The 24813-nt window shown below is 44.6% G+C and overlaps 1 protein-coding gene across 15 annotated transcripts in view; it reads left to right on the top strand.

The window, feature by feature from the left end:
* Positions 1–1657: 1657 nt before the first annotated feature.
* MGC139164 (uncharacterized LOC509649) overlaps positions 1658–24813 on the top strand; it is a 34909-nt gene continuing 11753 nt past the window's right edge. For 3 of the 15 annotated variants that reach the window (XM_059876597.1, XM_059876595.1, XM_059876596.1), the window contains exons 1-13: positions 13041–13326; positions 15613–15718; positions 15947–16346; positions 17642–17800; positions 19370–19547; positions 19949–20061; positions 20215–20437; positions 20606–20745; positions 20849–20951; positions 21140–21339; positions 21544–21710; positions 21979–22087; positions 22252–22377. In XM_059876597.1, the coding sequence (XP_059732580.1) occupies positions 15977–16346; positions 17642–17800; positions 19370–19547; positions 19949–20061; positions 20215–20437; positions 20606–20745; positions 20849–20951; positions 21140–21339; positions 21544–21710; positions 21979–22087; positions 22252–22355 (1866 nt within the window). In that variant the 5' untranslated portion in view covers positions 13041–13326; positions 15613–15718; positions 15947–15976 and the 3' untranslated portion in view covers positions 22356–22377. 15 annotated transcript variants of the gene reach the window in all.

Below are 24813 nucleotides of genomic sequence, written 5' to 3'. Positions count from 1 at the left end.
ACATGTATCAAACATGACAGGGTGTATTCCTTCAAGGCTTCAGAAAAAGACTTAGTACATAGTGAGACAGCAGGACCCTGGTGTGAGGGAAGGGAACTTTATCTTCCAGGGAGTGTTAACATGGATGCCATGAGAACAGAGTTGTTCATCCTTATCTTCAGAACAGATTTTCTTTACCTCAATGGTTAAAGCAGATGTGCTGTGAGGGTTGGGCAGGCTGTCTTAGTTCACACAAAGTTCAGGCTGAATCGTGTATAAGATAGACAGACTTCTCCACTTCTCAATATGTGAACATCTTCTCCATCACAAGCAGCTAAAAATCTTAGAGCCATATTATCCAGCAATTATACCTCTGAGGATATACCCAGAAGAGTTGAAGCCACACTCGGGGAAAGACATGTGTACACTCAGTGTTCACGGCACCATTATTCACAGTAACTAAAACATGAAAGCAACCTCAGTGCTCATTGACCAAAGGATGGTTAAGCCAATGTGGTAGGTACCAATAGTAGAGTATATTCAGCATTTAAAGAGAAGGGAACATAACACATGTTACAACATGGATGAACCTAGTGGATATTACACTCAGTAAAATAAACCCGATAGTAAAGGACAAATATTGGATGATTCCACCGAAGTGAACAACCTGGAGTAATCAGAGTCATTGAGACAGAAAATAGAAAGGTGATTGCCAAGAACTGGGAAAGGATAAAGGGGGATTTTTATTGTTGTTGTTGAATGTGTAGTTTCTGTTTGCCAGAGGAAAAATGTCCTGGAGTTTGGTTGCACAAAATGTGAATGTACTTAACATGGAGATGGAGTAGGACCCTAGGGTCCTTGACCCCCATGTCCTCTGCCTGCCTTCTGTCTGTGGGAAAAGCTTAGCCAAAGAATAAGTTTAATCCAAGAAGTGAGAGCATGCGGAAACAAAGGACAGCAGCCAGAGGAGAACAAATAATAATAATGTCGTGACTAAGCATAGTCACGGACCTATAGTTCCTTCTCAAGGGCTCCAGACAATATTCTGAGAGTGTGTAGAGACGGACACCTCCACCAGGTGCAAGAGAGTAACTAGCTGAGGACCAGAGTGTAGCCATGACAACAGCTGCCCCAATTCTGAGAACCGCCTCAAGGAAATGGGAACAAATGGCCTCAAGGAAATGGGAACACACTGACCTTATGACTGAAGAGTAACTGTACCTAAAACAATCAAGATGCTGCTGGTCCAACCATCCATGACCAGTTGCAAGATGACTGTCAGAGCTGACCATGCTGTTTCTCCATGTAGCCCCCTCCCTCTGTCTAAACCTCTTACCCACTGCCTGTTGGGGTGGGAGGGGAGTCGACCTTTGGCAGGAGTGTAACGCCCTCCCCCCACTGCCGGTATCCAAAATAAAGCAAACTTTCCTTCCACCAACCTGGCCTCCTGAATGGCTTTTGAGCAGCCAGCAGCCAGACTTTGCTTTCGGTTACAAAATGACTGAACTGAATACTTCAAGACGGTTAAAATTTCCTGTTATGTGTATGTTACCCCAGTTAAAAACATCTTAGAAAATCTAGCAAGGGTAACCACAGAGGGCTGTGGTTAAGGGCTAACAGGAACTTTGCATAAGCTTCCGGTCCTCTCAGCCCCATCCCCACCCCAATTACCCAAGGTTAAGGGTTGTCTTCTGTGCTCAGGGACTTCCCTCTTTAAATTTTGGACAAACATCAGCTCCAGCCCCGCACGGCTTACCCTCAGCCTCCCTGACTGACCCAGTGCTCCAGGCTCTGCTCCAAGGATCCAGTGAGTCTCGGGTCACCCTCTTCTGTGGGAAACTGGGTGCTGAGTTCACATCCTCCCAAAGAGACCTCTGCAACCCCAGAGTGCAGGGGTCAGCCCGGCTCCAGCCTAAGGGTGGAGAGACCCGTTTTACAGATGAAAGTAGAAGCAGCTGGGAACTGTCTGTGTTTGTGTGAGGAGAGGAGGGGCTGGGAGAGATTGGATCAATGTCCAGGGGCTCTTGGACTGGTTTTAGTCTGGTGCTCACACAACCCTAAGATGATCCTCACATGGAGTTTGTGATGCGGGTACCACTGCCGTCAGTCTCCTGTCTCCTCTCTGCCCTCCACGTCTGCTGATGCCTCCTCTAGGAGCTGAGCATTCTGCTGAAGACAATTCAGTGGTGTTTTGTGTTGAATTACCTTGGAGTTTTGTACACTCATCAACTCTGTGAAGCTGGCTCTCCAGTTTATCCCCAGCATACAATTTTAAAAGCTGTGGTGAAATATACATAAATTTGCCAACTTCACCATTTTTAAATGAGCCTTCAGCAGTACTGGGTAAATTTACACAGCTGTGTAACCAGTTCGCAGAATTCTTTTTGTCTTGTAAACTGAAACCGTGTGTGCATTGAACAATGACTCCCCATTTCCCCCCTCACCCAGCACCTAGCAAACCAGCATTCTACTTTCTGTCTGTGTAAATTTGACTGTATTAGCTATTTTATAGAAGTGGGATCATACAGTACTTGTCTTATGGTGACTGGCTTATATCACTTAGCATATTGTCCTCAAGTTTCCTCCATGTTACAGCATGGGTCAGAATTTCCCATATTTTTAAGGCTGAATAATATTCCACTGTAGGTATAGAGCACATTGTTTTTATCCATTTTTCATGGATAGCCATTTGGGTTGCTTTCATCTCTCAGCTAATCTGAATAATGCCACCATGGGTGTACAAACGTCTCCTGTGACCTCACTTTCAGTTCTTTTGGGTGTACACTCAGGAGTGGGATTGCTCAACCATGATGGTAATTTCACTTTTGGTTTTTCGGAGGAACCACCATACTTTACCCACAGCAACTGTACCATTTTATGTTCCTAAAGACAGGGCTCAAAAGTTCATCAGCAGCGTTTGAACAAGAAGGAAACACAGGTCCAGGGAAGTATATGACTTGTTCAAGGGCAGAGAGGTGGGGCCAAGATCCTAATCATGGCTTCCTGACTCTTTGAATGCTTGCCCTCAACCATAATGCTCAACTCGGACCTTAGAGTAACATGGACAGAAGCCCCCTGCTCTTAACTCGTGTTCTCTGAGTCAGCCTGGCCCTGCAGAGCAGTGTAATGGGGAGACATTCTATGTCCCAAAGGATAGAAAATGGAGTCTTTTGTTTCTGATTCAGAATGAAGATTAGTCCTCTCTTCCTCCAGGCTCTTGGGAGATTGGTTTGGTTTTCCTTTTTTTCGATATTCAATAATAATTAATTAGGAACTTTTTTTTTTTTTTTTTTGCTTTTTCATTGGAGGATAATTGTTTTACAATGTTGTGTTGGTTTCTGCTGTATGATAAAGTGAATCAGTCTTAATTATAAATATACTTTCTCCCTGGTGAGCCTCCCTCCCCCTTCCCATCCCGTGTGTCTACATCCTCACAGAGAGTCAGGCTGAGCAACCTGAGCTGTGCAGAGGCTTCCCACTAACTCCATTTTACACATATAGTGTATACATGTCAATGCTACTCTGTCAATTCATCCCACCCTCTCCTTCCTGCGCTGTGTCCACAAGTCCAATCTCTATGACTCCATCTCAATTCTGGCCCTGCAAATAGGTTCATCTGTACCATTTTTTTAGATTGCATGTATATATATATGTATATGTATATATACACACACATTAATATACAATATTTGTTTTTCTCTTTCTGACTTACTTTACTCTGTATAACAAGTTCTAAGTTCATCCACCTCACTACAATTGACTCAAATTCTTTCCTTTTTATGGCTGAGCAATTTCATTGCCTATATGTACCACATCTTCTCTATCCATGCATCTGTCTAAGGACATGTAGGTTGTTTCCATGTCCTGCCTGTTGTAAACAGGGCTGCAAAGAACATTCACATACATGTATCTTTGTGATTTGGTTTGATTTGACTTTGGTTTTCTCAGGGTTTATGCCCAGTAGTGGGTTGCCGGGTCATATGGTAGTTTTATTGCTAGTTTGTTCAGGAATGTCCATCCTGTTCTCCATAGTGCCTGTGTCAGCTTACTTTCCCACCAACAGTGCAGAAGAGTTCCCTTCTCTCCGCATCCTCTCCACCATTTATTGTTTGTAGATTTTCCAATGGTGACCATTCTGACATCTGTGAGGTGACAGCTCACTGACATGTGGACCCAGTGGGGGAAGGAGAAGGTTGAACAAACTGGGGGATTAGGATTGACATGCATACACTACATGTGCAAAACAGAAAGCTAATAGGAACCTGCAGAGAGCACAGGAACCTCAGCTTGCAGCTCTGTGATGCCCTAGAGGGTTGGGGTGGGCGACGGGGTGGGAGGGAGGCCCAGCAGGGAGGGGACATATGTATACATATAGCTATTCACTGGGCTTCCTTCCCTTGTGGCTCAGTGGTAAAGAATTGGCCTGCCAATGCAGGAGACACAGTTTTGATCCCTGAATCAGGAAGATACCCATGATTAGGAAATGGCAACCCACTCCAGTATTCTTGCCTGGGGAATCCCATGGACATAGGAGCTGGTGGGCAACAGCCCATGGAGTGGCACAGAGTCAGACATGACTGAGTGGCTAAAAAACAACAACAAAGCTGATTCACCTCTTTGTGTCGCAGAAACTAACACAACATTGTAAAACAGTTATACGCCAATAAAAAATCAAAAAAGAGAACACTCACATAAGTAAAATCAGAAATGAAAGAGGAGATATTGTAAATGGTACTTCAAATATACACTGTCTTATACACATTTCTTATACTATGAAAAAGTATTCGCCAACAAATTGGATAACCTGGAAGGAAAAAATAAACAATCTGAATAAACCAATAACTAGAAAGGAGGTTGAATCAGTGATAAGAAACCTCTCAACACAGAAAAGATAGTTTCATCGGTGAATTCTATAAAACATTTGATTTAAAAAAATTTTTAAACAATTTTGGCTGCACTCGGTTTTTGTTGCTGCTGGAGGACTTTCTCTCCAGTTGCAGTGATCCAGGGCTACTCTTCATTTTGTATGCATGCTTCTCCTTGCAGTTGCTGCTGTTTTTGTTCAGTCCCTCAGTCTTGTCTGGCTCGTTGCAACCCCATGGACTGTAGCATGCCAGATTTCCCTGTCCTTCACTGTATCCCGGAGTTTGCTCAAAGTCATGTCCATTGAATCATTGATGCCATCCAACCATCTCATCCTCTGTTGCCCCCTTCTCCTCCTGCCCTCAATCTTTCCTAGCATCAGGGTCTTTTCCAATGAGTCAGCTCTTCACATCAGGTGGCCAAAGAATTGGAGTTTCAGCATGAGCTCAGCAGGTAGATTCTCATCCACTTATACCACCAGGGAAGTCCAAATAACTAAGAATTTTAAAAAACACAAAAGACTACATTTATTTCTAGACTCCTTCCTTGTATAAGATAATGGAGAAAACCTGAGTTGTCAGTGTGTATTCTTTGGAGGGTCCCCTCATAATGGAAGAATCTTTGATGATACCGTGATTGGGAATTTTTTCATTCTCTTCTCATGTCGCATGGTTTTCTTTCAACTCCCCTCTGACTTAGTTTCTGTTCTGTCAGGGCTAGAGATTTGGATGGTTTCCAAATGCAACCAAGGCAGGAAATCTACTGGTCCAAGGCACGGTAATGAATTCATGTCAAAAACAGGATGTATGGGGGGAGGGGGCAGAAGGCAAGAGAGAGAGAGTGAGATGAAGTGTTTCCATCTGAGATAGAAAAGAGGCAGGAAGTGAAGTGAAGTGAAGTTGCTCGGTCGGGTCCGACTCTTTGCAACCCTGTGGACTGTAGCCAACCAGACTCTTCCTTCCATGGGATTTTCCAAGCAAGAGTACTGGAGTGGGTCGCCATTTCCTTCTCCAGGGGATCGTCCCTACCCAGGGATGGAACCCAGCTCTCGCGCATTGTAGGCAGACGCTTTACTGTCTGAGCCACTAGGGAAGCCCAAAAGAGGCAGGAGGAGGAGGCAAAGACAGAAGGATTAAGATACTAAAGACTGGCGGTGAGAAGGTAGGAGCAGATTATCAATAGTGAATTACAGGTCACCATGAATGCAACATCAATTTAAAATATTCATATATAATGTATATGCAAAGCACCCAAACTCAGCAATGGTTATACAATTGAGAAATAATTTCAGATGCTTCAGGAAGTACATGAAAAAGAAAAGGTGTTAACATTTGAGAGATAGAGGTCAGAAGGCTGGGAAATTTAGGGGAGGGGTGATGATCAGGACACTCACCTTGAAATACAGGGTGGCTGTTCAATGAGAAAGGAAAAAGAAAAGGAATGTGAGCATATCTGTGATATCTCAGTCTCTGTGAGATGAATTAAAAACATGGGAAATTATGTTGAAAAGATGAGAGGGTGGGGAAAAAGCAGCAGAAGTGGACCTGAGTGACTCTCTCATGAATCATAACAGGAAGACAGTACCTGACAATTGGGGTTGTCTACTGGGCATCCCTGGTGGCTTGGTGGTGAGAAGCCAATGCAGGAGAAGGTGGTAAGCCAATGCAGGCGGTAAGAAGCCAATTGGTCTCCTGCCAATGCAGGAGGCATGGGCTTGATCCCTGAGTTAGGAAGATCCCCTAAAGGAGAAAATGGCAACCCACTCTAGTATTCTTGGCTGGGAAATACCATGGACAGAGGAGCCTGGCAGGCTACAGTCCATGAGGTCGCAAGATTCAGACACGACTGAGTGACTAAACAGCAACAAAAGCAAAAGAATTCTATACGATGTGATATCAGACATGCCATTCTCAAGGCTTAAGTGTCTGTCCTCACATTACTTTAAACTCTGTATGTTTTCTCCTATTATATTATAGCTGTTTGAAAAGTCAGACTCTTAAAAAATGATGTGGAATTTTTTTCAACATTTGTATGTGGACTTGATTCCAAATGTCCTTCTGTTATTAAAGAGGGGAGTGCTCCTTACTTCTAAATCCCCAATGCCTATTTTAGATGTCTTTTTTTTTTTTTTCTTCTACATTTATACTCTCTTGTTTGGCTGCCTCAACCTGAATTATTTTTTTTTAATTTATTGAAGTATAGTTGATTTACAGTGCTGTGTTAGTTTCTTCTGTAAAGCAAAGTGACTCAGTTATGCATATGTATTGATATCTTCTTTTTCATTTTCTTTTCCGTGACTGTTTATCACAAGATATTGATTATAGTTCCCTATGTTATACAATAGGAACTTGTTGTTTATCTAGTCAAGGCAATGGCAACCCACTCCAGTACTCTTGCCTGGAAAATCCCGTGGATGGAGGAGCCTGGTGGGCTGCAGTCCATGGGGTCTCGAAGAGGAGGACACGACTGAGCGACTTCACTTTCACTTTTCATTTTCATGCATTGGAGAAGGAAATGGAAACCCACTCCAGTGTTCATGCTTGGAGAATCCCAAGGATGGGGGAGCCTGGTGGGCTGCCATCTATGGGGTCGCACAGAGTCAGACACGACTGAAGCGACTTAGCAGCAGCAGCAGCAGCATACGATAGTTTGCACGTGCTAATCCCAAACTCCCAATCCTTCCTTTTCCCTCCTCCTTGGCCATCATAAGTCTGGTCTCTATATCTGTGAGTCTGTTTCTATTTCATAGATAGATTCATTTGGGTCGTATTTTAGACTCCACATATAAATGATATCATACAGTATCTGTCTTTCTCTTTCTGATTTACTTCACTAAGTATGATAATCCCATTATCTAGGTCCGTCCATACTGCTGCGAGTGGCATTGTTTCATTTTTCATGGCTGAGCAGTCTGTCAGTATGTATGTATGTCTGAATATATATATTTGTTGTTGTTTAGTTGCTAAGTTCTGTCTGTCTCTTTTGCGACCCCATTTACTGTAGTTAGCCACGTTCCTCTGTCCATGGAATTTCCCAGACAAGAATACTGGAGTGGGTTGTCATTTCCTTCTCCAGGAGATCTTCTTCTGCAGGCAGATTCTTCACCACTGAGCCACTAAATATTTACACACACACACACACACACACACACACACACACACATATATATATATCACATCTTGTTTATCCATTCATCTATTTGTTGCAGGAAGGGGGACCTCTTCCAGGGCCCAAAACTGGACTCTTGTCTAACACTTGGAAATGAATTGTGCAAGGAGACACGTGTGCTGACAAAGCAAGAGATTTTATTGGGAAAGGGCACCCAGGTGGAGAGCAGTAGGGTAAGGGAACTCAGGAGAACAGCTCTGTCTCATGTCTTGCAGTCTCGGGTTTTATGGTGATGGGATTAGTTTCCGGGTTGTCTTTAGCCAATCAGACTCAGAGTTCTTTCTCGCAGTGCACGCCTTGTTCAGCCAAGATGGATACAAGAGAGAAGGATTCTGGGAGGTGGGTGGACAGGTGGTGTCTCCTTTTGACCTTTCCCAAATTCTTCTGGTTGGTGGAGGCTTATTAGTTACCTGTTCCTTACCAGGACCTCCTGTCATAAAACAGCTCATGCAAATGGTTATTATGGTGCATGGCCAGGGTGGGCGGTTTCAACCAGTGTACTTCCCCTAACATATTGATGAGTTTTAGGTTGTTTCCATGCCTTGGCTATTGTAAATAGTGTTGCTATGAACATAGGGATGCATGTATCTTTTTGAATTATAGTTTTCTCTGGGTATACAGTCCGAAGTGGATCCTACATCAACTCAATTTTTAATTTTTTGAGGACCCTTTATACTGTTTTCCATAATGACTGCACCACTTTACATTCCCACCAACAGTGTAAGAGGGTTCCCTTTTCTCCACACCCTCTCCAACATTTATTATTTGTAACTTGTTAATCATAGTCATTCTGAACAGCATGGGGTGGTACCTCATCGTTGTTTTGATTTGCATTTCTCATGGCATCTGGTCCCATCACTTCATGGGAAATAGATGGGGAAACAGTGGAAACAGTGTCAGACTTTATTTTGGGGGGCTCCAAAATCACTGCAGATGGTGATTGCAGCCATGAAATTAAAAGATGCTTACTTCTTGGAAGGAAAGTTATGACCAACCTAGGTACCATATTAAAAAGCAGAGATATTACTTTGTCAACAAAGGTCTGTCTAGTCAAGGTTATGGTTTTTCCAGTGGTCATATATGAATGTGAGAGTTGGACTGTGAAGAAAGCTGAGCACCAAAGAATTGATGCTTTTGAACTGTGGTGTTGGAGAAGACTCTTGAGAGACTCTTGGACTGCAAGGAGATCCAACCAGTACATTCTAAAGGAGATCAGTCCTGGGTGTTCTTTGGAAGGAATGATGCTGAAGCTGAAACTCCAATACTTTGGCCACCTCATGCGAAGAGTTGACTCATTGGAAAAGACTCTGATGCTGGGAAGGATTGGGGGCAGGAGAAGAAGGGGACAACAGAGGATGAGATGGCTGGATGGCATCACCGACTTGATGGACATGAGTTTGAGTGAACTCCGAGAGTTGGTGATGGACAGGGAGGCCTAGCGTGCTGTGATTTATGGGGTCGCAAAGAGTCGGACAAGACTGAGTGACTGAACTGAACTGAATAATTATGAATGATGGCCATCTTTTCCTGTGCGAGTTGGCCATGTTTTATATGTCTCTTTTAGTGCCTATTTTAGGGTGCCTTTTGGCAATATTGTAGGTCTTCATAGAACCGTTCAACTTCAGCTTCTTCAGCATTACTGGTTGGGCATAGACTTGGATTACTGTGATATTGAATGGTTTGCCTTGGAAACGAACAGAGATCATTCTGTTGTTTTTGAGACTGCATCCAAATACTGCATTTCGGACTCTTTTGTTGACCATGATGGCTACAACTAATAGAGTTTTGCCAAGAAAATGCACTGATCATAACAAACACCCTCTTCCAACAACACAAGAGAAGACTCTACACATGGACATCACCAGATGGTCAACACCAAAATCAGATTGATTATATTCTTTGCAGCCAAAGATGGAGAAGCTCTATATAGTCAGCAAAAACAAGACCAGAAGCTGACTGTGGCTCAGATCATGAATTCCTTATTGCCAAATTCAAACTTAAATTGAAGAAAGTAGGGAAAACCACTAGACCATTCAGGTATGACCTAAATCAAATCCCTTATGATTATACAGTGGAAGTGAGAAATAGATTTAAGGGCCTAGATCTGAGAGATAGAGTGCCTGATGAACTATGGAATGAGGTTCCTGACATTGTACAGGAGACAAGGATCAAGACCATTCCCATAGAAAAGAAATGCAAAAAAGCAAAATGGCTGTCTTTGGAGGTCTTGTAAATGGCTGTGAAAAGAAGAGAAGTGAAAAGCAAAGGAGCAAAGGAAAGATATAAGCATCTGAATGCAGAGTTCCAAAGAATAGCAAGAAGAGATAAGAAAGCCTTCTTCAGCGATCAATGCAAAGAAATAGAGGAAAAGAACAGAATGGGAAAGACTAGAGATCTCTTCAAGAAAATTAGAGATACCAAGGGAACATTTCATGCAAACATGGGCTCGATAAAGGACAGAAATTGTATGGACCTAACAGAAGCAGAAGATATCAAGAAGAGGTGGCAAGAATACACAGAAGAACTGTATAAAAAAGATCTTCATGACCCAGATAATCACGATGGTGTGATCACTGACCTAGAGCCAGACATCCTGGAATGTGAAGTCAAGTGGGCCTTAGAAAGCATCACTACGAACAAAGCTAGTGGAGGTGATGGAATTCCAGTGGAGCTCTTTCAAATCCTGAAAGATGATGCTGTGAAAGTGCTGTACTCAATATGCCAGCAAATTTGGAAAACTCAGCAGTGGCCACAGGACTGGAAATGGTCAGTTTTCATTCCAATCCTAAAGAAAGGCAATGCCAAAGAATGCTCAAACTACCACACAATTGCACTCATCTCACACACTAGTAAAGTAATGCTCAAAATTCTCCAAGCCAGGTTTCAGCAATATGTGAACAGTGAACTTCCTGATATTCAAGCTGGTTTTAGAAAAGGCAGAAGAACCAGAGATCAAATTGCCAACATCTGCTGGATCATGGAAAAAGCAAGAGAGTTCCAGAAAAATATCTATTTCTGCTTTATTGACTATGCCAAAGCCTTTGACTGTGTGGATCACAATAAACTGTGGAAAATTCTGAAAGAGATGGGAATACCAGACCACCTGATCTGCCTCTTGAGAAATGTATATGCAGGTCAGAAAGCAACAGTTAGAACTGGACATGGAGCAACAGACTGGTTCCAAATAGGAAAAGGAGTACGTCAAGGCTGTATATTGTCACCCTGCTTATTTAACTTATATGCAGAGTACATCATGAGAAACGCTGGACTGGAAGAAACACAAGCTGGAATCAGGATTGCTGGGAGAAATATCAATAACCTCAGATATGCAGATGACACCACCCTTATGGCAGAAAGTGAAGAGGAACTCAAAAGCCTCTTGATGAAAGTGAAAGTGGAGAGTGAAAAAGTTGGCTTAAAGCTCAACATTCAGAAAACGAAGATCATGGAATCCAGTCCCATCACTTCATGGGAAATGGATGGGGAAACAGTGGAAACAGTGTCAGACTTATTTTTCTGGGCTCCAAAATCACTACAGATGGTGACTGCAGCCATGAAATTAAAAGACACTTACTCCTTAGAAGGAAAGTTATGACCAACCTAGATAGCATATTCAAAAGCAGAGACATTACTTTGCCAACAAAGGTCCGTCTAGTCAAGGCTATGGTTTTTCCTGTGGTCATGTATGGATGTGAGAGTTGGACTGTGAAGAAGGCTGAGCGCCGAAGAATTGATGCTTTTGAACTGTGATGTTAGAGAAGACTCTTGAGAGTCCCTTGGACTGCAAGGAGATCCAACCAGTCCATCCTAAAGGAGACCAGTCCTGGGTGTTCATTAGAAGGACTGATGCTAAAGCTGAAACTCCAGTACTTTGGCCACCTCATGTGAAGAGTTGACTCACTGGAAAAGACTCTGATGCTGGGAGGGATTGGGGGCAGGAGGAGAAGGAGACGACAGAGGATGAGATGGCTGGATGGCATCACTGACTCGATGGACGTGAGTCTGGGTGAACTCCGGGAGTTGGTGATGGACAGGGAGGCCTGGCGTGCTTGGATTCATGGGGTCGCAAAGAGTCGGACACGACTGAGCGATTGAACTGAACTGAACTTTGGCAATATTAGCTGGATGAATCTGTACACTGCTTCTTTCCTTGGCCACATATTTTATTAGTGAAAGAAAAGTGAAAGTGTTAGTTGTTCAGTTGTGTCCAACTCTTTGTGACCCCATGGACTATAGGGTGCCAGGCTCCTCTGTCCATGGGATTCTCCAGGCAAGAACACTGGAGCAGGTTGCAGTTCCCTCCTGCAGGGGATCTTCACTATCCACATCTCTATGTCTCCTGCATGGCAGGCAGATTCTTTAACTGTCTGAGCCACCAGAGAAGCTTATATCATCTTGTTGAAGCATTTAAACTTTATTGCTGTTGGGGCAGAATATCGTGTCCTCTATCCTCTTAGGTTCTTTGTCTGGAGCCTGCAAAGTAGACACATGAAGAGTAGATAAACAGGAGAAAGAAGCCTTCTGTTTACATTTCCCAAGAAAGGAGGCAAGTGGGCTCTAGGCTAGATATTTACAATCTGCCTTCTGTTCCCACTGGGAGACGGAAATGACAGGAACAGAGTAAATAGCTGGACTTTGTCTGCTGTGGACACGGTAATATAACAATCATGGCACGGACAAAGAGGGGCTAAACCCTGTGTGTGTAAAAGATCAAGGGGTCACATATTTTCTATCTTTAGGGCACCGCACATGCACAGAAAGTCTCCTTGGGGGGCAAAAAGATGGGAGTGCCATCCCGTAATAGGTGATGTCCAGGGCCCCCAGAGGCCTGTGTGTTGGAATCCATCTAGGAAAAAAGGCTGCACACACTTGTCAGGGAGGGTCCTAGGGCAGGGCAGATAATTAGCCAAAGACAAACAAAGACAGGAAGAACCACCCTGTACAGATGATTTAACAGTCTCTTTATGGGCTCCTCCTCCTTCGGGAGGACGCCCACAGCCTTTCTATTGTGTGTGAACTCTGCCTGGCTTCTGTCTTAACAAACCTCCTCTGTGCTCCCCCACGACTGTGCTGTGTCTCCAGTAACGCACGTTTATCATATTTTTAGTTTTTGCCTCCTGGAGAAATGCATTTTTTTACTGGGGGCAAGAACCAGGAGAACCTTGTTTCTAGTTTCTAGCCATTGGTGGACTAGAGATTAAGATTCCTGGTTTTTCACCCAGGCCACCCGGGTCCAATTCCTGGGCAGAGAACTAAGCCACTCCTCACGGTTGATCTCTCTCCAAGATCATTGATGCTGAAGCCTGGGATTTCAAGGTAAACTGCCAGTCTCCCCAAACTGCTGGCTGGAGACTTCTGACTCTCTCTCTCTCCCATGACAACTTGCTTACTCTCACTCTCTGCTTTGTTCTCTTTTCAAGACCCACAGGGCTGAATCTAGGTCCGCACAGTGAAGGAGCCCTGCTGCTGCTGCTTAGTCGCTTCAGTCGTGTCCGCCTCTGTGTGACCCCATAGACGGCAACCCACCAGGCTCCCCCGTCCCTGGGATTCTCCAGGCAAGAACACTGGAGTGGGTTGCCATTTCCTTCTCCATTGTATGAAAGTGAAAAGTGAAAGTGAAGTCGCTCAGTCGTGTCCGACTCTTAGCGACCCCACGGACTGCACCAGGCTCCTCCGTCCATGGGATTTTCCAGGCAAGAGTACTGGAGTGGGGTGCCAATGTTTTTCTCTCTCCTTTCCTCTTTCTCTTGTCTGCCTGATCTACAACTCCCAGCATGTCCCTTGCCCAAGCAGTGCTTCCTCATCAACTTTCGAGAAACACGCTGGGAATCAGAGCTGGGCGCCTACCGCCACCACCAGCAAATCGCTCCCTGCTGTGTTGCTGTTGCTCAGCTGCTCAGTCGTGTCTGAGTCTTGCGACCCCAAGGACTGTAGCCAGCCAGGCTCCAAGTTTTCTTGCTCTTTCAGATTCTTCTGTAATTTTAAGATACTATATTTGTAAAAAGAAAAAATGCTAACAATCATTTGACCATCACATGGTTGCCACAAACCTTCAATTTATAAGAAAAGGCAGTATCTTTGAGGCACAATAAATCAGTGCATGATAGTGCTTGTACATGTATATGTACGGATTTAAAATATAAGTATAATTAATGCACAAATATGCATTTATATAAAAGCTGTGTATTGAAATATATATTTGAATATTCACTCTTTGTCTGAAATTCAGTATATCTAGGTGTTTTGTATTTTTATTTATTAAATCGCTCACTCCTTGGTGTCCATGTATACTCTCTGTATTCTACTCTCTTCTTAGAAGAGCATTAGTCATGTGGGGTTAGGAGCCACCCTAATAGCACAGGTATAGGAGTAAGAAGGTAATCAGTTAGCACCAAGCAGTCAGGGTTGCTGTCATCTTGAGGTGCTGGAAGGAAAATTGCAAGGTTCAGACGATTATATCAAGCCAAAGTGACATTGGGTGAAGGGAGTTACGGTACCTCCTAAGAGGCCAGTTGACTCAGAACAGTGTCGAGTATGACAGAATTTAAGAGATTCAACTGGGTGGGCAACAGAAATAGTCAGAGACCACAGTTACAAGTTCTTCAGGCAGCAGGACACCATCTGGGAAGGGAACCTTGTCTTTTCATGGACTCCATAAGAAAGGAGTTGTTCATTCTTATTTTCCAAACAGATGTTCTTTATCTCAGTGGTTAAGACAGATGAGCTGTGAGAGTCAGACAGGCTGTCTTAGTTCACACAAAGTTCAAACTGAACCACAAATAAGCCAAAATGACTTCCCCATTCCTCAATATATGAACATTTTCTCCCTCACAAGCAGATAAAAATCTTAAAACCATATGATCCAGCAATTCTGCTTCTGAGTATACACCCAGAAGAGTTGGAGAGAAGCACAGTCTGGAAGACATATGTGTATACCTGTGTTCATAGCAGCATTATTCACAATAACCAAAGCATGAAAGAAACCCAAGTGTCCATTGACCAAGAAACAGATAAGCCAGGTGTGGCATGTACTTATAATACTATGGAGTATTATTCAGCATTAAAAATGGAATTCTAACACATGCTACAACATGGATGAATTTTGTTGACATTGTACTAAGTAAAGCCTGACAACAAAAGAGAAATAGTGTATGAACCTACAAGAATGAAGTACCTAGAGTGGTCCCAAAGAGTTGGACATGACTGAAGCAACTTAGCACTAGCTCTAGAGTGGTCAGGCTCACAGAGACACAGGGTGTAATGGTGGTTGCCAAGACTGGTGGAGAAGAAAGGAAGAATTTTGTTGTATGGGTACAGAGTTTCAGTTTTAAAAGATGAAGAAAGTTCTACAGTTTGGTTGCCCAAAATGTAAATGTACTTAACTAAACTACATACTTAAAAAAGATTAAAATAGTTAATGTTACGTTCTGGGTATTACAACACAATTAAAAAAAAAAACAAAAAACAAACAAAAAAACCCTCTCAGAAGCACCACCTGAGGTAACCACAGAAGAATCAAGGGCTGATAGCAACTCTGCAGATGCTTCCTTCCTGCCCCCAACTCCATCCCCACCCCAACAAAAAGTTGTCTTTTGCTCACAGGGACTCCCCGCTTCGGTTCTTGGAGATACCTCAACTCCAGCCCTGCATGGCTTAACCTCAGCCTCCCTGACTGACCCAGTGCTCCAGGCTCTGCTCCAAGGGTCCAGTAAGTCTCGGGTCACCCTCTTCTGTGGGAGACTGGGTGCTGAGTTCACATCCTCCCAAGGAGACCTCTGCAACCCCAGAGTGCAGGGGGTCAGCCCGGCTGCAGCCTGAGGGTAGAGAGACCCATTTTCCAGATGAAAGTAGAAGGAGCTGGGAGCTGTTGTGCTGTGTCAGAAGAAGTGGGGGGGGGGGTTCATCATCTTGATGGCTTTGCATCTTGTTTCCTCAGCAGATAGTAGCCTCGTGACCTCCGTCTAGGATGCTTCAGGATGCTCGCCAATTTGGTCAGAAGCTGGTGCGCAGGCGGCCACTGGGTCCCAGAGAGGAGACTGAGCATCACATGGCTGGTTGTCTGAACACCCTAGACCTGGTGATCATAGGCGTGCGCAGGATGTTGGGAGCTGGCGTGCACATCCTGGTTGGTACAGTGGCCAAGTACATCGCTGGACCAGCAATCGTCCTCTCCTTCTTGGTGGCTGCCCTGTCTTCTCTGTTGTCTGGGTTCTGCTATATAGAATTTGGGGCCCGGGTACCAAGCTCTGGTTCTATGTATCTCTACAGCTATACCATCATGGGTCAGGTGTATGGCTTCATCATCGGCTGGAATCGCATACTGTCCTTAACTGTTGGTGAGATATTGGGGTACAGGAAGGGGTGGGGCTTCAGATCAAGAGACTAGGAGATATGAATGGGATCTTTGCTCATTCACAAGCAGATGTTATCCACCTTGTGGGGCTGTGCTGTCCTTAGTCACTGCAGTCGTGTCCAACTCTTTTTGACCCCATGGACTGTAGCTCTCTAGGTTCCTCTATCCTTGGGATTTTGTCAGGCAAGAATATTGGAGTGAGTTGCCATGTCCTGGTTGCCATGCCCTCCTCCCGGATCTTCCCAATCCAGGGATCAAACCCCACCTTGTGGGGGGAGATGGGTAATAGTGACAGAAAGGCTCTACAACTTCATTCTACTCAGTTTGATGCCATTGTTGATGTTCAGTCTCTGAATTGTGTCTGACTCTTTGCAACCCCAGGAACCGCAACACGCCAGGTTTCCCTTCAATCCTGCTTACCTTAAACGATGAGACTAAGAACCTTGAGGGCTTCCCAGGTGGCTCAGTGGCAAAAAATCTGACTGCCAGTACAGGAGACTTGGGTTTAATCCCTGGGTCAGGAAGAATCCCTGAAGAAAGCCATGGCAACCTACTCCAGTATTCTTGCCTGCATAATTCCACAGACAGAGGAGCCTGGTGTGCTGCAGTCCATGGTGTCACAAAGAGCTGGACACGACTTAAGGGCTAAACACAGTGACAACAAATAACCCTGAAGGAAAGGGAACTCTAGGGAGTGTGTGTGTGTGTGTTAGTCACTCAGTCTTGTCCGACTCTTTGCAATCCCATGGACTATAGCCCTCTCGGCTCCTCTATCCATGGAATTCTCCAGACAAGAATACTGGAATGAGTTGCCATCTCCTTTTCCCAAGGATCTTCCCAGGCAAGGGATCGAACTCCGGTCTCCCGCATTGCAGGCGGATTCTTTACCATCTGAACCACCCCCTGCACAGGGAGTGGGTAGAGGGAGGCAAATTCCTCAGGATTATCTCCTCATCGTAGTGAAGACTTTGGTTAGCTGCTGACTTCCCGGGATTTTTCCTGACACTCTGATTTAAAATGCCAATTCCGATCCCACCATCCTGGTCCCACCTCCCTGTGCTTTTTGTTTATTTTCTGTAACTTTGATCTCCTAGCATATTAAAGAGTTGACCTATGTTGTGAATCATCTGGGCCTGCCCTCCCCACCTGATGAGAAGAAACTCTTTGAATCCCTAGATATTATGGGTTTTTTGTTGTTGCTGTTGTTCACTCCTCTCCCTAGATCATTGTGGTTCAATTTCTGTTTGCTCATAAACATTCCTTCTTCTGCTGCTGTAGGCACTGCCTGTATAGCCCGGGCCTGGAGCTACACCTTCGACAGCCTGACTGGGAACCACATCTCTCGGGGGTTAGAGGGAACTTTCTCCCTGTATATGCCCTACTACCTGGCCAAGTACCCAGACTTTTTCGCCCTGGGCCTGGTGCTGCTGCTCATGGGTGAGTCAGGGGTCAGAGTTAGGATGGGAAGAGTGCGATGTGAAAGGGAAGCTGGGTTGGGAAAGCCTCAGGGTTACTGAATGGAGAGGGGATTAGGACTGGGAAGGAAGGTTTGGAATAAGAAAGAGAGGAAGGCAAAACAAAGACCATTTTTTCCCTACCCTTGGACTATTGAAAATTTGGGCTGGATCATTCTTTGAGGTAGAGGTAATAGGTGGCTCAGATAGTAAAGAATCTGCCTGCAATGCGGGAGACCAGGGTTCCATCCTTGAGTCTGGAAGATCCCCTGGAGAAGGGAATGGTTACACACTCCAGTATTCTTGCCTGGAGAATCCCACGGACAGAGGAGCCTGGTGGGCTACAGTCTATGGGGTCGCAAAGAGTCGGACATGACTGAATGACTAACACTTTTGTTCTTTGGGGTTGGGGGCTGTCCTGGGCATTTCAGTATTTTTTTTTTAAATCATTTTTTGGGGAATTCCCTGGTGGTCCAGTGGTTAGGACTCTGTGCTTTCACTAATAAAGGTGCAGGTTCAATCCTTGATTGGGGAACTAAGATCCCACCTGGCAAGCGGGTCACCCCTCCCCCCAAAAAAGATCATTGTTGAATATTGAGTAGCAACGCTGAACTTTATGTACTATATACCAATGATACCCAGCTCTCCAAACTGTATCAATCACAATGTTTCCAGACAGTGCCAAAAGTCCCTTGTGGGATAAAATTACCCCAGTTGAGAATCAAAGTTGTTTTTTTTCTTCCTGGCCGCACTGGGTCTTCTTGTGTGACCTTCAGGCTCTTCATTGCTGTGCTTAGGCTCAGCAGTTGCGGCATGAACATGGGATCTTAGTCCCTGGACCAGAGATCAAACTTATATCCTCTGCAATGCAAGGCAGTTTCTCAACCTCTGCAACATTAGGGAAGTACCAAAGATTTTATAAAATTATTTTTTATTATTTTTTTACTTTATTATTTTATTGGAATATAACTATTTTACAATGTTGTGTTAGTTTCTGCTGGACATCATTGTGAATCAGCCATATGTACACATATATCTCCTTCCTTTTGAGCCTCCCTCCCACCCCACAAAGATTATTTTTAACTGAGAGGAAACTTTTCCAGTTTACTGAGATATAATTGACATATAACACTGTATAAGTTTAAGATGATTTGATAGACATGTATATTGTGAGGTGATGGCCACAATAAGAAATTAACCACCTGAAAGTGTACAATTTGGTGGCACTCAGTACATTCTCAATGTTGTGTAACCATCACCTCCTTCCAGTTCCAAACATGTTCTTCACAACAAAAGGAAGCCCCATACCCACTGAGCAGTCACTGTCTGTCCACCACCCATAACCACCAGTCCTAGGCAAAAATGTGTTTACTTTCTATCTCTATGGATTTAGTTATTTATTTGGCCTCATCATGAGCATGCAGAACTTCCCCAACCAGAGATCAAACCTGTGCCCCCTGCCATGGAAACTTGGAGTATTAACCACTGGACTACCAAGGGAGTCCTGGATTTAGTTATTTGGAAAGTTTCATTTTCCAATTTTACCCCACAGGACTACTGGTTCTGGGAGTTCATGTGTTACCCCAGGTTAACAAAGTGTTCATGGGCATCAACATTTCGGTCCTCAGCTTCATCATCGTCTCTGGCTTCATTAAGGGAGACCTGCACAACTGGAAGCTCACGGAACAGGACTACCCATTGAACACATCTGAATCCAATGACATTTATAGGTTAGGAGGATGTCCTTGACCTTAGTAAGGTGTGGCGTGAGAAAGGGTACCCATCTGGGAATCTGGGGGTTGAAGAGATCTTGGGCTTCTTTGGTGGCTCAGATGATAAAGAATCCACCTGCAGTGCAGGAGACCAGGGTTCAGTCCCTGGGTCTTCCTGATCCTCTGGAGAATAGAATGGCTAACTACTCCAGTATTCTTGCCTGGAATATTCCACAGACAGAGGAGCCTGGTGGGCTACAATCTGAGTTTGAAGTTGGACACAACTGAGAAACTAACCTAAAGAGATCCAGGTGGAGGGGGTCCTGGAGCCCAGGACTTGTCATATTAAGGGAGGAGTCCAGTATACATGGCTGAACACACCTCACCCACGTTCTTTCTTGTTTCTTCTCTCACCATAGCTTGGGCCCTCTGGGTTCTGGAGGGTTTGTGCCTTTTGGCCTTGATGGGATTCTCCGAGGAGCAGCTTTATGTTTCTACATGTTTATTGGTTTTGATTCCATTGTCACTACAGGTAACATGGTCACCCTGTGTCCCATCCAGGGTGTGGGCACGGATTGGGCTGCCCTTGGGCATAGGGGTTTCTTTTGGAGGTTCAACAGGAAAGCGGATTTTGTGCTTTCACTCTGGTGTGTTTCCTGACCCAGTATTTCCTCTAATCCTGCAGGGGAAAAAGCCCAAAATCCTCAGCGGTCCATCCCCATCAGCATCGTGGTCTCAGTCTTGATCTGCTTTGTGGCATATTTTGGTGTCTCAGCAGCGCTCACCCTCATGGTGCCCTACTACCAAATTCACCCTGACAGCCCCTTTCTACAGGCTTTTCTCCATGTTGGTTGGGGCCCTGCCAGATATGTCGTGGCTGTTGGCATCCTCTGTGCTCTTTCATCCAGGTCAGTGGCATGGCTTTCTCCTCGTTGACTGTCAGATGCTCAGGTATCCCAGCCCTTGGGATTGAGAGACAAGAGAGAAAGACACCTTACCCCGTGTAGACGAGGGAGCAGATGCCCTGGTCTCTCCTGCTTCTGCACATTCTCACTCCTCTCTGTTTTCTTTTCCAGCCTCCTGAACACCATGTTTGCCATGTCTTGGTTGATCTACACAATGGCAGAGGACGGGCTCCTTTTCCGATTTCTTGCCGAGATCAACGCCCGTACACGCACTCACATCAAGGTTATCATGATTTCTGGAATCCTTGCAGGTAGATAAACAAAACCCACTGCCTTTGGATTATCTTCCTTGGCTTGCATATTTCCAGCTGTTTCTCACTCCATCCCCCCACCTTGTTTATGCCCTCCTTCTAGGGGTCTTGGCGTTACTCTTCCATTTCAGTGATCTGATGGATCTCATGTCACTTCGGTCCCTGCTTGCTAACTTGGTGGTCGATTTTTCTGTCCTTGTGCTCAGGTGAGACTCCACTCCACCCTGACTGGGGGTCTTTGACTTGTGGGGATTGATGGGGGCTAATCCTCTCTGCCTTCATGCTGCCTTCTAAATGTCCTGCTCTGCTTTTGTGGGAAAAAAAGATGGATTCGACTGTGTGATGTTGGGTGAGTAGGGACTGCTGTTCATGTTGCATCATACTTCTAATTCAGGTATCACTCAGACCAGAATTTAAGCAAGAACCAAAAAACAGAGGAAGAAAGTGAGATGGAGCTTGTAGTCAAAGAAAGGTCTTTGGACCCTGTACCTAAAGCCAACATCTCAAGGAATCTCAAGAGTCTGTGGTTCCCTGCCAGCACCATCCCCACCCGGACATCTGGCCAGATTGTCTATGGATGTGCCATAGTGCTTGGTGAGCATTGGGATCTGTCTCTGGCGGTATTCTGAAATTGACAAGATAAGGTGGGAATGTGTATTTCATCAGTTGAGGAATGCTGAAGGTATGATGAGCCTTCATGATGTGAGAAGTTTTGGGGAGGAGTGTGACCCAAGGTCTTGACATCTTTGGCTTCTGGAGTCGAACCTGTTCTGTTCTCCTCCACCTTGACCCTTGTAGTTGTCCTGCTGATAATCCTGAGCCTGATCTTGTACCGGTGGCCCAGCCAGGTGTTCTCTGGAGACCCCGTGCTCACCACAGTGGCTGTGCTGCTGCTGCTGCTCATCACTGGGGTCACGGCCATCATCTGGAGGCAGCCCCAGGACCCCACTGCTCTTCACTTCAGGGTAGGTGACCTCATGTGCCCAAAGTGTCCACCTTGAGTGAAGGAGGTCTGCGTGCTTTAGGTCTAAGCTTCCTTTGCTGGACCAGGGAAGAAGGGGAGTTGCTGAAACCTATGGACCCTTCCCTGATCCACACTCAGTGCTTTACATGCACTAAGTAGCCACTGAACACACAGCCTGAATGGCACTGAACTTGTCCCACCCACATGGGATAGGGTCTCCCTTTCAGATGCCTAGGATGTGTTCAGGGATGAACTGACTCTGCCCACAGGTCCCTGCTCTGCCTTTCCTCCCACTGGTGAGCATCTTTGTGAACATTTACCTGATGGTGCACATGACTACTTGGACCTGGGTCCTATTTGGCATCTGGATGGGGATTGGTAAGTGACTTTCTGGAGTAAAGAGGCCTCTTGGATAAACGAACCCAATCTTCCTACCACCTCCCCCCTAAACTGTGTCAGATACCATGATAGGAGGTCTATTGGGCATTTATAAGTGAGGAGAGTGCCTGCTTTTACTTCTCACTGTCTCATTTCCCTACTAGGATTTGCCATATACTTTGGATATGGGATCCGACACAAGTTGGAGGAGAACACTGAGCAACACACTGGCCTCCACCTCCCAAATGCTGGACAAAAACATCCCTAGTGATGAATCATCTTAACCACAGGTGAGAGATGCTGTGTGGAATCCCTCCATGCACTGGAGGATCTGCTTCGAGAGGCACTGTGAGCCTCTATGGACTGTGAAGGCAGAATGCATTTATAGCTGTGTATTTATTGCTAGTGGACAAAGTGACTTTAATGCTGCAAATGCTGAAGGAAGCACTTAAAAGCATAATCAGTTAAGTTCAGTCGCTCAGTTGTGTCTGACTCTTTGCGACCCCATGAATCGTAGCACGCCAGGCCTCCCTGTCATCACCAACTCCCGGAGTTCACTCAAATTCTTGTTCATCGAGTTGGGTAATACACACCCAGAAAAGAGAATTTTCATGAAAAATGTACAGAAATGTAACCAGAAACCAAAGGAAGAAATAAAATATTAACTTACACATAAGCAGTGTCCTTTTATGCCTGTTGTCAGTGAAAACACACAAATTGTCACAGGAGAAGGAAACACAGGTAACCATATGTGCAAGAGCTGTACTTCAGGGGGTTTCCCTGGCACTCCAGTGGTTAAGACTTGCCTTCTAATGCAGGGGGTGCCAGTTCGATCCCTGGTCGTGGGGCTAAGATCCCACATGCCTCACAACCAAAAATCAAAACATAAAGCAGAAGCAATAAAGACTTTAAAAATGGTCCACATTAAAAAAAAATTTTTTTTTTTTTTTTTAAAAGAGTTGCACTTTAGGGAATTCCCTGGAGGTCCAGGATTTAGGACCCAGTGCTCTCACGGCCACGGCCAGGGTTCAATCCCTGGTTGGAGAACTCAGATCCTGCAAACTGTGCAGTGTGGCCAAAAAATAAGAAAAAAAACAAAACAAAACATAAATGCGAGTTTAAAAAAAGAGTTGCATTTTAAACATGAGAAAGCAGATGCATTGGAAGCAGAAGGAAAGAAGAGATACACTGTGCAAACAGTAACATAAGAAAGATGCATAGCCATATTAATATCAGATGAAAGAGATTTTAAGAAAAAGAGAATAATAATAGATAAATGGAATTATTTTACTGAGAAAGAGAAATGGTCATTTTCATCTTCTCCCCCAGCTTTACTGAGACATATATCACACTGTGTAATAAGCACTTTACTTTTCTGTCACGGACTATTAGAGTTAGATAGTAGAGTTGATGAGGAAAAGTTCTTTAATTGGAAAATAAAAACCCTGCATTGCCAGAGGTGAGGAAAGAGGGTGGGAAGTAATGATTGGTTGATGAATGGTTACGGTTGTGTGAAAATTGTTCAAGCATGTCCGACTCTTTGCAACCCCATGGGCTATACAGTCCATGGAATTCTCCAGGCCAGAATACTGGAGTGGGTAGCCTTTCCCTTCTCCAGGGGATCTTCTTATCCCAGGGATCGAACCCAGGTCTCTTGTATTGCAGGCAGATTCTTTACCAGCTGAGCCACAGGGAAGACCATGGTTATGGCTGGGTGGAACTAAAAGATAGGAAGCAAAACTAGAGAAGTAAAAATAAAAAGATGTTACCGAAGAAAATAATGCTTGAAACAGATTATGGACATGGAGGACATTGATTATTATGAAGTACCCAACTATTTGTGGGAAGGAGCAGCTGCAGTAGAGAGAAAGAGGGATGGAGGTAAAGAAATTAAGCAGCAAAGTTGTTAAATGAGTTTTTAAAAAAATAGATAGAAGAGGATGAACAGAATTAGGAAAATCCTGCAAGTTCACTGTCCTGCAAGTCTACTGAAATACAGGCTGGGAAACAATGGAGACTGAAACTGTCGGGTTAAACTTTGATGGAAGAGGCTGACATCACCTGATCGTTGTTCTTCCCTTACCGCTGGGGGACAACCAGATACCCCGTGTTAGCCAGTGTGCTGCAACAGACAACACAGAACACCGCCCGGAACACAGTCCTGATGAAAAGCTGAATCAGAGTGTCCTCAAGCCTCTAGATCAACTACAGCTCATCGTGAACATAAGGGATAGATTCACAGTTTGAGTAAAAACACAATCAGCCAAAACCAGGATGTTGATAATTCCCCAGGGCATAAAAATGATCCAGTATTTATACCAATTAAATAGTATGACCAATAGCCATAAAAAGGAATGCATTTGACTCAGTTCTAATGAGGTGGATGGACATAGAGCCTTTAATACAGAGTGCAGTAAGTTAGAAAGAGCAGAACAAATATCCTACATTAACACATATATATAGAATCTAGAAAGATGGTGGTACTGAGGAACCTATCTGTAGGGCAGCAATAGAGATGCAGACATAGAGAACAGACTTGTGGGCACAGTGGGGGAAGGAGAGGGTGGGACGAATTGAGAGAGGAGCATTGAAACATATCCATTACCAGGTGTAAAACAGATTGCTAATGGGAAGTTGGTCTATAACTCAGGGAGCTCAGACCCAGTGCTCTGTGACAACCTAGAGGGGTGGATGGGGTGGGAGGTGGGAGAGGAGGCCCAAGAGGG

The sequence above is a fragment of the Bos taurus genome, chromosome 18 (genome assembly GCF_002263795.3).
Source record: "Bos taurus isolate L1 Dominette 01449 registration number 42190680 breed Hereford chromosome 18, ARS-UCD2.0, whole genome shotgun sequence".
Classification (NCBI taxonomy): Eukaryota; Metazoa; Chordata; class Mammalia; order Artiodactyla; family Bovidae; genus Bos; species Bos taurus.
The sequence above is the reverse complement of the archived record's forward strand: the minus strand, read 5'-3'. Positions and strand labels throughout refer to the sequence as shown.